General features: G+C 53.6%; 6 protein-coding genes across 6 annotated transcripts; 2 read left to right on the top strand and 4 right to left on the bottom strand.

Moving 5' to 3' along the window:
• Positions 1 to 473: 473 nt before the first annotated feature.
• On the bottom strand, positions 474 to 1,674 carry J4E93_008992 (uncharacterized protein; the record flags this gene model as incomplete). The annotated part of the gene is made up of 3 exons (XM_049346886.1): positions 474 to 584; positions 635 to 1,279; positions 1,327 to 1,674. 3 exons carry the CDS (start codon positions 1,672 to 1,674, stop codon positions 474 to 476), a joined length of 1,104 nt encoding a protein of 367 aa, XP_049195841.1.
• Positions 1,675 to 2,242: 568 nt separating this feature from the next.
• On the top strand, positions 2,243 to 3,938 carry J4E93_008991 (uncharacterized protein; the record flags this gene model as incomplete). The annotated part of the gene is made up of 3 exons (XM_049346885.1): positions 2,243 to 2,250; positions 2,301 to 3,654; positions 3,711 to 3,938. 3 exons carry the CDS (start codon positions 2,243 to 2,245, stop codon positions 3,936 to 3,938), a joined length of 1,590 nt encoding a protein of 529 aa, XP_049195840.1.
• Positions 3,939 to 4,575: 637 nt separating this feature from the next.
• Positions 4,576 to 6,311, bottom strand: J4E93_008990 (uncharacterized protein; the record flags this gene model as incomplete). Its single annotated transcript, XM_049346884.1, has 2 exons — positions 4,576 to 6,095; positions 6,146 to 6,311. 2 exons carry the CDS (start codon positions 6,309 to 6,311, stop codon positions 4,576 to 4,578), a joined length of 1,686 nt encoding a protein of 561 aa, XP_049195839.1.
• Positions 6,312 to 7,255: 944 nt separating this feature from the next.
• J4E93_008989 (uncharacterized protein) lies at positions 7,256 to 8,464 on the top strand (the record flags this gene model as incomplete). The annotated part of the gene is made up of 1 exon (XM_049346883.1): positions 7,256 to 8,464. The coding sequence occupies one exon, from the start codon at positions 7,256 to 7,258 to the stop codon at positions 8,462 to 8,464; it is 1,209 nt and encodes a 402-aa protein (XP_049195838.1).
• A 425-nt stretch (positions 8,465 to 8,889) lies between these two features.
• J4E93_008988 (uncharacterized protein) lies at positions 8,890 to 10,861 on the bottom strand (the record flags this gene model as incomplete). The annotated part of the gene is made up of 3 exons (XM_049346882.1): positions 8,890 to 9,959; positions 10,015 to 10,505; positions 10,830 to 10,861. 3 exons carry the CDS (start codon positions 10,859 to 10,861, stop codon positions 8,890 to 8,892), a joined length of 1,593 nt encoding a protein of 530 aa, XP_049195837.1.
• Positions 10,862 to 11,143: 282 nt separating this feature from the next.
• On the bottom strand, positions 11,144 to 12,649 carry J4E93_008987 (uncharacterized protein; the record flags this gene model as incomplete). The annotated part of the gene is made up of 2 exons (XM_049346881.1): positions 11,144 to 12,472; positions 12,608 to 12,649. 2 exons carry the CDS (start codon positions 12,647 to 12,649, stop codon positions 11,144 to 11,146), a joined length of 1,371 nt encoding a protein of 456 aa, XP_049195836.1.
• Positions 12,650 to 12,843: the final 194 nt, after the last annotated feature.

Genomic DNA, 12,843 nt, shown 5'->3' with positions numbered 1-12,843 from the left:
ACTAGGATGGCGGTGCATGGACGGGCTGAACCTGTACATACAGCGGCGAGAGTTTTACGCCGTAACGATCTGTACTATATTTCTCGACTCCACGATAATGTATTGCGTCACATATTCAGCTCGCAAAAACCCAACTGTTTCTGTACATTTCATTTTTTGCGCCCGTTGGCTATGCTACTATATGTACAAATACATCGTCTCATGTCGACATGCAAACGTCTGGCGACATAGATGCTTCGCGAGATCCCGGTCTACCAAAGCTCGTATCCCATCAGATGTCAACGTTACGCCTTTTACATTCATAAATCACCCCAGCCGCGCGCATGCAGTACCGCGATCGATCCGCAGATAGTGGATGAGACCAGGAAAGCGGGGACGCTGGGTTTGCAGACGACGCTCGCTCCAAGAAAGGTGGTAATACAGCAAAGAGAAGAGTCATGGTATTATAGTCGATACATGGTGTGGAGAGGCGTTTAGAAGGGGATCGAGCCGGCTGACATCGCGGCGCCCTGTTGTTCTTGCTGTTCCATGACGGCCTCGTCGGCGGCTTCTATCGCAACGGCCAGACCAAGCTTGGCGGCGTTCTACCAAATTGTCAGTATTTGCAATAAAACTTGGAGTTGGCGAGACTTACGCTCTTGTGGTCGATTTCACCTGAGAAGGTTACGCGGATTGGTGGCGCAATCATCTTCTCCAACAAACACGAGACCTTGCCCTGGTTGTCGATCTGCGCCCTGTACGACGATTGACGGAAGTCGTACTTGGCACCGATTGTGACATTGCCCTCCTTCTGTGGTCCGGCCATGGGTCCTCCAGGGCCAATTCCAGCAAATGCGAGGTTACAGTTGATACCAGTCTCAACCTTGTCTGTGAGCCTGCGCCAGTATGAAGCCTCCAATACACCACGGTCGGGAATGATCTGACCGCACGCCATCCAGTCGACAGCCCTGTAGCGTGCCGCATACGAGACGTTCAGCTCTGGTGGGTATGCCATAGCGGGGCGGGTCCAGAACGCATCGATACCGAGCGAGAGCTTGGGGGTAACGGCCTGGAGGTAGCTGGCCATGAGCATGCCGGTGATACCACCATCGAGTATGGAGGGGTTGACAGCCTTCAGCGAAGCGGAGAAGTCGGCGCCAGTGTAGTCGTTCTCGAGCGACACCATGTTGCCTTGTGATGTGAGCTGGACGGCGGCCTTGGAAACGAATGCTGACGTCCAGCGCCAGTTGAAGCGACCGGAGAAGGCAAGCTCGTTGTCGAGGTTTCCTTGCATGAACACCTTGAAAAGTCAGCTTGAGAAGGCTGCCGACGATATGAGCGACAAACCCGTGGTGATCCGTAGAGAACCATGTATGAGTATGGTGGCATGACCTGCGATCCCATAGACAACGAGTGCGCAACCTGGAATAGAGGAGCGGCGCTGAAGGCCTTGGTGAGCTCGGCGCGCAGGCCCGAGAAGCTGGAGTTGTTCAGGAAGACATCGCGCTGGACCTCTCTCGCAATGTTCTCGACTGTGCCCGGGTTGCTGAGGCCCAATGCCTCTCTCCGCTCTTGGAACGCATCGTATACATTTAGGAATTGTGCGAATGGACCGGTGTTGGCGGCGCGAGGGCGTGATAGGATGTCGGCGACAGCTTGTTCCTGCGCTGGGTTGAATTGCAGCGGAGTGGCCATGGCGAAAATATGTGCCGAGGTCAAACTAAAAACTCCCTACAGTGTGGGAGAGCTTGCACAAGGTGGGATGGAAATGGCAGTAAACGGTTGGAGGGCGATGTTGGGTCGCGTTCGCTAGCATGACGATATCGAACAGAAATTCTAAAGTCATCACGTGACGTGACCTAGTGACGCTAGGGCTTATCAGATCTCTAGTACACCAGGACGTGCCGCCCGTTGATACCATGATTGCTTTTTGGGATCATTGACTACCAAACCCCGCAAAGTGTTGCCTGACTACCCCCAGACTCCAGACCCTTCTGCGACACTGTTACGTGGAACTTGCTGCACTTGACTGTTACGGCTTGCCGCACCTTGTTTGCTGACATCTCTCGGCAAACGCTATCATCGCCGGAACCTTGGAACTGTGACCTTGAACCGAACGCAACTCTATTTCATTGACATTCGACCGTTTTTCCTCCCGTGCATCTTGCACTTCTTCCGTTTCCATCACTTCCTTCCAACAACCTGAAGAATTTGCAATTATGGATACCCTACTGTGAGTGCCATGACCCCACTTTCCGCAGCGATGCGAAAGTACCAACGCAGGCCACCTCCTGAACAGGACATTCACTTATCATGAACAGTACCGCTGAGATATACGCCAACTCACCCCGCTTCCGGCGGCGGTCGAGTACTTTCGTCGACGCAATCCACGACTTACCCACCAAAGAGGAAATGGCTCCCGCTCAACTCTATAGCACAGAGTCAGGCCGCCTCTTCCATTCCGGTCGCATAGTCATCGCCACCTGTGGACTACCAGCTCGAGGAAAGACACACACATCTGTCGCCTTAGCCCGCTACCTCCGGTGGCTGGGTGTCAAGACGCACGTGTTTCATCTTGGCGACTACCGCCGCGCTACGCTAGGTCCGGATAACGATGTCCCCGACGACTACTTCTTTCTGAACGCATCGCCACAATCTGTCCTACTACGCAACAAAATCCTCAAGAAGTGCCGTGAGGACATCTACCACTTCCTGGAAAATGACAAGGGTCAGGTCGCTATTTACGATGCCGTCAATGCAATCAGTCAAGGCCGTAGATCTTTAGCGAAAGAGTTCGCCAAGAACGGGATCCAGACAGTTTTCATCGAATCACATTGTACCGACGAGCGCATCATCCAAGAGAACGTCCGTCGGGTCAAGATCTCTTCACCAGATTACCAAGGATGGAAGGACGAGGATGCGGTTCACGATTACCTAGCACGCATCAACGCGCGGATACCGCATTTCGAGACCATGGAGGAGCCAGACCTACACTGGATCAAGATGATCAACGCTGGCGAGCGAGTAGTAGTCAATAATTGCGCATTCGGATATCTCTCTCAACGCATCGTCTTTTACCTACTCAATCTTCACATCAAGTCACGGCAGACGTACTTCGCTCGGGCCGGAACTACGCGAGAGGAAGACTCGTACAAAGCAGACGCAGACCTATCACCAGCAGGCCATGAATACGCCAAGAAGATGAGCGAAGTGCTTCTGAAGTATCGCGAAGAGGAGAAGCAGAAGCTGATTGAGTCGGGCGCAACTGATGCATCGCTGAAACCGTTGACGATCTGGACTTCTACGCGCCGAAGGACTGTACAAACATCGGAGGTTCTAGCTTCCATGGGCTACCGCGTCAGACAGCGATCGCAAATGAGCCAGATGAACCCCGGTGTATGCGAGAAGATGTCAGAAGCCAAGATCCGGCAGGAGTTCCCCGAGGAAGTAAAGAAGCACGAAGCGGACCCGTACCACCATCGATACCCGCGCGCAGAATCATACCACGATCTTGCCGTACGCATGGAGCCCATCATCCTAGAGCTTGAGCGTGAAGAGAACGATCTTCTCATCATCGCTCACGAGTCTGTCCTTCGTGTACTCTACGGATATCTCATGGCATGTAACGCAGCCGACATACCCAAGCTCGAGTTCCCTCGCGATGAGATTATCGAGGTAAGTTAAACCGGTGACACTTATCGCCACCTACCAGTACACTAACACCTCTCCAGATCATACCCTCCTCCTACAACAACGTGGCCAAACGCATCAAAATTCCCGAGCTACCTGAATCCATGGTCCCCGGAAGCCCTGAAGACATCAAGATCCCCGTCCCACCCAGTGGAGCCGTAAGTCCACTATCTGGAATGGGCACCCCTCAAGCTGGTTCCGGGACCGCGACACCCCAACACGGTGTGCAACCCCTGAATCTGAAGGCCCATATTAATCCTTCTTCTTGATCAGGTGCGGTATCGGTGTCGGTACGGCGCTACGTTTGATAACGAGCGATCGAGCCAGCAGACGGACTATGACTCGGATTGAGGAGGAAGTGCTTTGCTGGTGTGGTACGTGCAGCGCAACAAATGGCTTGTGGATAGACGATGAGGATTTCGGCATGAGTACACGGACGAACGCTTGTCTGGGCGTTGGGGTGCGGTGTGTTGAAGACCGTCCTTAGATTACACTTGGCTTCTTGACCTGTTATTCAAACATTCTTATGAACATGACCTTCTCAAAATCTTCGTCCTCACTATGCTGTAGTTGACGACTTCAACGTGAATAGATGTTAGGTCTTAGGTTCTTAATTGCTCAATGTAATGATGAATGATATTCTCGTTACCGTCTAACGACAACTCTTCACCCATGATCATATGTAAGCCTTGATTTCCATGCCGGCTAGTAAGGAAGACGTCGCAGCAACACCGTATCGCCGCCCGCCATTCCTTCGCCAACGTGATATCCAGAGAGTCTCTGACCGTGCCTTCATCACACTCCAGTGTCCCCGCCATCCAAGCTATGTTCGTTACTCATTGCCTAGCGTTCGCACTCGAATATAGGGTCAGTTCAGATTGCGTTAGACATAGTCGCAATGACAGCTTACTCGTTGCCCCAACCCCTGTCGATAGCCCACTGCCATCCACCCCAGCTATCATGATCACGGGGACGGACCCTGAACGGCTCGTCCTCACGCGCAACAGGGCAAGCCCAAGTATCACCCAGACCGATGCCGTAGTACTTGAGGCCATACCGAGTACCGTCGTTCTGACCAGGAGTGAGGGGGCGCGCGTCCGACGGCATCTCAGGCAGATCAAGGTCGAAGAGGTCGGGAAGAATACCTAGGAGGCACTCCATCTCGGCGTCAGTCTCGTGGATGTCAGCATACGTGGGGGCATGGTGATTCTCGAAGATGTCGAACGGCGGCGTGGCAGAGGGAGCCGGAGCCGGGAAAGTGAAGGCGAAAGGGTGGGAGGACTCTCCAAACTGCTGCATGTAGTGAGCCATGGAAGAAGGTTCTGGTGGGGACCATCGTACTACGGGCGTAGGGTTCTCCACTGCTGGGACATGGCGAGGGAAGCCGCTGCGTCTCTGTTGGTTGTTAGGCTTCTGTGCATGCATTTCTGCGGGAGTGGGCCAGACTACAGTGTTTTCTGCACGAAAGGGTCGCTCGGGAAGCAGCGCCGGCATGAAACCTTGGAACCTCTCTGTAGGCTCTGCTTGGTAGGACTGGCGGCGCGGCATGAAGTTCGCATCGTCGGGGTAGATATCTGCGTGCGAAGGCTCGGGACCTTGATCAGTGCGCTTGGTACGAGTGAGTGCTCGTGGACGTAGGGGCGGCCAGTTGGGAGTCTGGAGGTTGCTGAAGCGACGAGGCTGTCCGAATCCCGCAGGACCTGTAGGTACTTGCTGTAGTGGTGACTGCATGACCGCTGGGCTGATAGAGCTACGCTCCTCCGCGAAGATCCTACGAGGACGTTCGCCCATGAAGCCCGGAGGCGCGGGGACCACTTTGGTAGACTGGCGCTCCTCATCCGCACGCTCTGGATAGCGATCTTGAATGTAGCTCTTGCGACTCAGAGGTGTCTTCGCGTCATCAGACGGTGCTTCCTTGCCATGAAGGTATTGGGCTAGGGTATTCGCGGTTAACGGCTTGTCCAGCGCCCGGTCTATGAGCTTACCAAAGACGCCTTCTTGAAGACCTTCAGAGACGCGGGACTTCTGGGAGCGTGCTGAGGAGTCGACCTCAGTTGCCTGTTTCTTGATACCAGGGAGACCGAGGCCCACACTCAACTCGCCGACGTCTGGCGCCTTGGAGTCGGGGTTGAGTCGATGACCAGAGAAGAGGCTACGCGGGCTGTTGATATAATTTCCAGTGAGGTTCCTGCGAGAGATTGCACCGGGTCGTTCACGGTTCATAGTGATGTGGTGGTCTAGATAAGTCAGCTTCGATCCTCGCATTGTGATAAGATCGACGTTACCTTGAAACATCTCCTGGAGAGAATCTAACGGCATGTCCTCCTGCTTGCGTGGCTTCCGCGAGGTTGCTCCGAACTTGAGCTCTTCGTAGCCTTGGTAGTTAGGTCGCAGATCCCTAGTAGGCCGGAAAGGCGACGAGTCTTCTGCAATTGAGTTAATCTTGCTAGAGGCGCTCGCGAGAGAGATGACTTACCATCGAATACGTCTCCCATCTTCGGCTTCTGTCGCGGGCTGGTAGGCGGAGTTGGTCCTGCAAGTCCAGTGGACATGCTGGTCTCGGCTGCAGTTGGACTGAAAGTTGGTGCTTCTGGATTGAACGATACAGACCTTCGCGAGGCTCTCGGCTGCTTTTGCTCCATGTTGTGTCTTTGGTACAGAAGTGATGTCAAAAGAGAGCTTCTTATATGAGCGTAAGATGGTGGTGCTTGGGCATAAATCCTCGAGCCCGAATACGACAGTGAATGCTGCGGTGACTTGCGATTTCGATCGTCCGTCACCTTCGTTTACAGCGAGTCGGTCGGAAAAACCAGCCTGAATTGTCGCAGTGAATAGCGATATATACGGAAAACGACTCCTGTAATGAGCGACTGAGTTAAGACTGTCGTAGATATTCGAGCATAGCTAGGAGAGGAAATGAGTGTAGATGGCGTCGTTGAAGTGACCATGCGAGACTGGCTTGAACTGAGCCCATGATTTCTACATCGAGCTGTGCAAGTGAAGGTGAGTGTCGAGCGCCACATAGTGTGGCTTGCCAGGCTACCTGGGTAGCGCCTGATGCGAAGGTGAAGGTACACACCCTGGCCCATGACGACGATACATGGTGTACGCTGTGGTCCGGGTGGCAAAAGTGCTTCCGACTTCCTATAGCATATGCGACGTGCTCTAGCATCGGCTACCGCGCTCTTTATGAAGTTTGACGCCCCCACGAAGCCAGTCAGCGTGTGGGTGATCGTAGACTAAACAGCGCACGAACGGCCTCGATGACTGCTCGCGTGAGACTTCTAGGACAGCACACCAATCAGAAGTGAGCACGATGACGCCCTGACGCGCCTCATTGAATACGCTGGAGTGCAACCTATGTTTAAAACCCTCGCACAACACGCCCCTTTGCGCCTGCTACATTCAAAGTCAGAGAGCTTCTAATTTTTTTTTCACGTTCATAGCCCCCAGCTCCCATTACGACCGCCCTCGCTAATCTGTGGTAAACCACAGCACGCGACCCCATCTTTTTCCACCACAATAATGCACACTAGCTTCACCAGCATAAATCAACAAATACACCAGCCAGACCATCATACTCACCATGCCGATGATGTTCACCCCAGACGACACGTTGCTGTTCTCACCTAGCAAGAAACAGCCGTTTGCTCACTCACCTTATGGTCACGAGATACGGACTGCGACTCGATGTCACCATGGACTCCACCCCTCCAATCCACAACATACACCGTGGTGTTCCAAATGCACAGTTTCGCAGGCTAGAGCAAAGTCCGACGTTGCACTCAAGAAGCTGGTAGCCGAAGGCGGATTAAGACCTCCAGTGTACATGCGCAACCGACGGTGGAACAGGGCAAGAAACGGGTACCTGATAGCGAAGCAGCGACTCGAGAAGACACGCAAAGAGGAGCAGCTGCGCTGGGAGCGCGAGCGAGCGTGGGACGACGCTCACACCCAGTTCAACCCCAACAACATCCAGGCAGCAGTCTTACCCAACAAATCACCCTCGTTGTGCCCCGTCTGTGACTCCTTGGTATCATCTTACCCCACAACCATGCCTGAGGCGCAACCCACAAAGTACGAGGCTTGGTGGGAGAAACCAAGCGCTCTTGCCACCTCACACATACTCGTGCGCCAGACACCACCACGTTCGCGCAACCAGCATGCTACACCCCCGCAAACACACAGAGGCAACCCCATACTGCGCCAGATAATCGCAGACAAGCGCAAAGAAATGCTCTCGGACGCCGATTTGCGACGAGCCTGGGAAGCCCGAGACAAGACCGAGGCGGCACTACGTCGCAAGCACGGCTTAGGCGACATGCCCATCAACAAAGACTTCTGGAACTACCCAATCTCCGGCTACTTCAGCCGCCTTACGCATCAGAATAACAAAGAAATGGTACGTTCGGCGGAACGGCGCGCACGCGGTAATACAGCGCGCCCCAGACCGCCGCGCAGCTCACTGTCTTACTCGGAGACGACGGACGACGTCGAAGTCGAACCGGGCTTTGAAGAAACGCTAAAAGAGAAGGAAGAGCGCGAGGAATGGGAGCGACAAGTTCGGAAAGTGGCAGGTGAAGTTGGATACCTTTATTTCGTTGGCGGTGGGACTAACCTTTTGGAAACTTGGGAAGAAGATTACGAGCGGAGTGCCGATTATCTCATTGCGAGGAACGAGACTCCTGTAGCGGAGACGGCGAATGAGGGCGATGTCCAGGATGGGAGTGAGACGACGGATGGTGATGCCAATGAGGAGGATTGGGGCGATGAAATGGATGTTGATGATGCTTAGGAGGGTGATGATGCATTCTGTCATGTCAACAGCGCTTAGATTGCTAGTTGAGTCGTTGTATAAGAGATAAACAGTGTACGGTTATATTAATGATTGAGGGGTCGACACAGCTCCATTGACATAGGGTTGACTTGCTGTGCGAATGAGTGCCGTACAGGGGATGTCATCGCTCGTGGGGTCGCTGCGGATCACCCTTGTGGCGCTTCTGGAATGCGTCGTGTGGGTATAGATGACATCGAGGCATGGGTTGAGCGGACGATGCACAAAGCGTTGACGACGCCAACGCGCGTGTGAAAAGCTTGTCCAACGCTAACCGATCTAGGTGCATGGAAATGTCGATCAGGAGCATGTACGAAATCACGGTATGTTTTCCAAAAATCCTACTTTTAATGATACATTACAGCCCTGTCATGTAAGACGCGCATCTACGAAGAAGATCGAGTCCTCTCATCTGCTACCCGTATGTCATCATGATGGCCAGGTAGCTCGTGTACCAAATTACTGCCTTGAACTTCCGCAACGCCTACTTCACCTGAGCCTTTCAATTCAAGGGCATTTTCCACTGTTTCGAGCTCAGATGTATCCTTGTTCATAGCTTCTTGTGTGCCTGAGCCTGCGTCTAGTTCAACTCTCTCTTTCTCCATAGCTTCAACCCAGGGCTTGTGGTCGCCATGCAATTCTCCTTTATCGTAGTGATTGTCTCCTAGTGTGGTCTTGCGTCGGAAAGGCCCTAGTCGCTTCTTCCAGACAATGGTTAGGCACAATGCTGCAAGTGCCGCGATACCTGCGCCCACACCAATCCCAGCATATGCAGCTGACGAAAGGCCTTTTGAGCTATTTGTAGCTGAAGGTAGAGGTGGATCCGGTGTTTGGGTGGGTTCCATCTGTGAAGGTACAGGTACGATGTTCGTGGCGCTATTACCATGAGACGCTTGACTTAGATTGAATATTAAGCGTTCGTAGTCCACGGATATGTAGGTTTCTTGCAGGAAAGTTCGACCGAGCATGTACTCTGCGGGGCTCGAAGCCCTTTTCAATGGGAAGTAGTGAGTAGAATTGTCCACGAAAGGGGAGGTAAGCCGGAGATCGAATGCAGAGTAGGGAAGTGTGTAGTTTACTAGCTGTTCCAGACTTGAGACCCCGGTTGAGAACTTTACTTCAGGATTATCGCTTAACAGTCGTGCATGCGTCGTGTCGTTGACGAGATACAGTTCCAAAGAGTCGTCCCAGATCAGTCCGAAAGCTGCTTCGAATAGTTGACAGCCTTCTTGCGGTAGCCAGATATGTGGAACATCGGAGTCGATTGTAAAAACTGGTGGGCGAGAAAAGTTTCCCTTATCCGGCTCCCACGAGGCGCCCCCAGTTATACTAACTGCATCCAAAGTTATACCGAATGACCAATTTTGATCGATAGAGAAACCCAATGTTGTAGTCGTTGTAGGATCGAATCGTGCAGCATCGTATCCGCCGAGGACCAGACTAGCTGAGCTGTTGCCTACCAGAAAATCTTAGTTATGAGCCATGTATCCACCCGGTCTAGTCCTACTTACGATTGACAGAGCCCGCTGTGTAGCCAATGCTCAAACTAGGAATGACCTTTGACTCCCAGAGCGACGAGAGGAGTGAAGGATGTTGTGCTCCTGGGGGCCCGACCGATCCTGGAAAGAGACCTAGAATCCCAAGTCGGAACCGCTTCCGATCAGTTTCAGCAACGTACTGTGAGGAGACTTTGCGGCCTTGCGCAGTCTTCTCGAGGTATATATCGTCGACGCCAAAGGTAGGTACGTGCGTTGCATTGTCTTCGCTAACATCGGAGTAGCTGTTGATGTATTCCTCGATTGCCAATGGTAAGAGATGGCTAGGTGTAAATTCCCAGGTCTTTGACGAACCGCCGTAAAAGAAAGCGCATGTGTCGTTGCACCATTCGCTCTCATTTGGCACAATGACAACCGTAGAGGTAATGCCAGGAATGCACCGAAAAGACTGAACCGGATTGCCCACAGAGAGGTCAAAGGTTGACCACGGACCGTCTGCACCGTCCCTGTTCCACGATTAGTTGGATCCCGAACTTATGGTCATGGAACGTTACCAATGTCCGCTAGGCGCAACGACCAGCGGCGCCACAGAGGCTGCCCGACCCAAAGAGCAGCCAAACCAGACTGCTACAAGCCACATACGAGCGGGAACGGGAAGGCGAGATGCCATGACAATTTGGTTATTGTGCCCACGTTTCTGCACCAGCACATTGGTCAAAGCAATGATGTTGCAGTTCGTGAGTAGAAGAAGTGGACATGAAACTGGCTGAAGCCTCCAGATGTCGGGAAGTAAGCAGTGGCGGGAAAGCTAACCATGCGGGGGCCATAACGCCTGCTTGTCCCCGATGTAGAAGAACGACATGGATTTTAGATTGGCAGACGGGATGGCAATCACTGTTGGGGGCCAGTATGCGCCAAGTAGTCCTTACCGGTCTGGCCCTGTTAAGCTAACCTGCAAAAGAACGAAGGCCGAGCGGGCATGCAATGTAAGCTGTATATCCAACTTTGAGACAGGCACTTCGGATGTGACCTATTTGAGGACTTGAAAATGCTTCGCTCTTGCTGAAAACGGTCATATTCATTCTCAAGATCAAAGGGTATACAGACTCACAAAACAACCCACCACCCCCCTCCCCCACACTCCTCACAACTCCCTCCTCTTCCTCGCCTCCTCACCCCCCTCCCCAACCTCACCCGTCCTCTTCAAATCCACAAACTCGCCCTCATCCTCCAGCGCATCAATATCACCCTTCTCCTTCGCCTTCTGCAATTCCTCCGCTTCCTTCCTATCAGCCTCCTTCTGCATCTGCTCATCTACCTCTTGTCTCTCTACAATCTCCGCTTCTTCGCCGACCTCGCCCGTCAACGGGCCCTCGCTCTCTTCGTACCAGTCCGTCGATTCTGTCCACTCGATGATCTTCTCCTTGGCCGTCTCGCTGAGGGTGTAGTAGCCGGGGTTGTTGCGAGGCTCGAACATGGAGGTGTGGGCCCAGGTTTCTGCTGTAGCTTTGTCGTTGACGGCGGGCATGAAGAAGTCCTTCAGGGGGCCTTTGGGTAGGTTGCAGAAGGTGCGGTCTTTGCCTGCGACTTTGCCTGTCCAACCGTGTTCCTTGTTCTCGCTGTTTACAGCATGGCCGAGCGTGGTGTGCATGTTGCAGAAGCCAAGATCGTGGCTCGTGGTGAGCTTGGCAATCTTCTCGAGTCGCTTTCGCATCTCTTCGGGGCGGGCTAGGACTCCGACGAATTCCAGATGTGATGTAGCCCATGAAACACCCTGAGTGATCTGATCTTTCTTCATGTAGGCTGCTGCGCCTCCTGCTACTATCGCGCCCGCTGCACCAGCAAACATGGCTACCTTTCCGTAGCGTTGCCATAGCGGTGCCGATGCTGCGTCACCAGTAGACGAGGGTGCTGGGAGCATCTTGCTCGTATCGACAGCACCAGCCGCGGTGTCCTTGCCACCCCAGCCAAACGCGCCTGCGAGGTTGTTATACGCCGAGTATGCCGAGCTTGCCGTATTCCAATGCTTCTCCGCGCCATGTGCCACTACGCCAGGCGCGATGCCAAGGTATGGTGTATCGAAAGCGAGGATACCCTGTATGTACGGGAACATGAGCGCCGAATGGTCGGCAAGCGAGCCCGTAGAGCCGGTCTGCGAATTCGACTGCGAATGAATCGGCTGTTCCGCGAGGATAGAGAGAAGCGTCTCAGCCGCAACGATGCCGCCCATAGAATGGCCGACGAGTATCGTGCGCACAGAAGGGTCAACGGTGGGCGACGGCGTCGAATTGGCGACCTCGAGATCTATGACTTTATTCTGCAGCCATTCTTTGAAGCGGCCGACGCACTCGTGCAAGTCGCCTCGCGTCTCGAACTGGGGGTACGTGATGGTCAGGACCGTGACTTTGGGCAGCGCATGCTGGAGGAGCGCCTTCACGTGGCTCGGGAAGGTTCTGAATGTTTCATCTCCACCCTATAGCACGTGTCAGTATCGTTCTCGCATTTGTTCGCATCGCATCGGGCGTCGCATTGCACATGGCTGGGCCTGAGACATGGGGATGCGACCCCGGCGATGACGTAATGAGGGTATCGCGTGAATGACACGTACCTTGAAGCCGTGGATGAAACACAGCAATAACGTCTTTCTCATGGTCCTCGACTCTACTCCTGTGCTCCTGCATGGTGGTGGGGCTGGGTTAGTGGAGGACTGACGATAAGTCGACTGGGCGGGAAGGCGATTACGTCTGGGGTGCAGCTACGCTCGCTTACCTGGCAGGGGGGTGTTGGCCGGAAGGGTCGATTGCCGGAGAGCAGCACGACGGCATGAGAGTAATTTGGAAAGGC

Source organism: Alternaria ventricosa (assembly GCF_023758065.1).
Source record: "Alternaria ventricosa strain BMP 2768 chromosome Unknown scaffold_19, whole genome shotgun sequence".
NCBI lineage: Eukaryota > Fungi > Ascomycota > Dothideomycetes > Pleosporales > Pleosporaceae > Alternaria > Alternaria ventricosa.
This window is presented reverse-complemented; position numbering and strand designations above follow the sequence as displayed.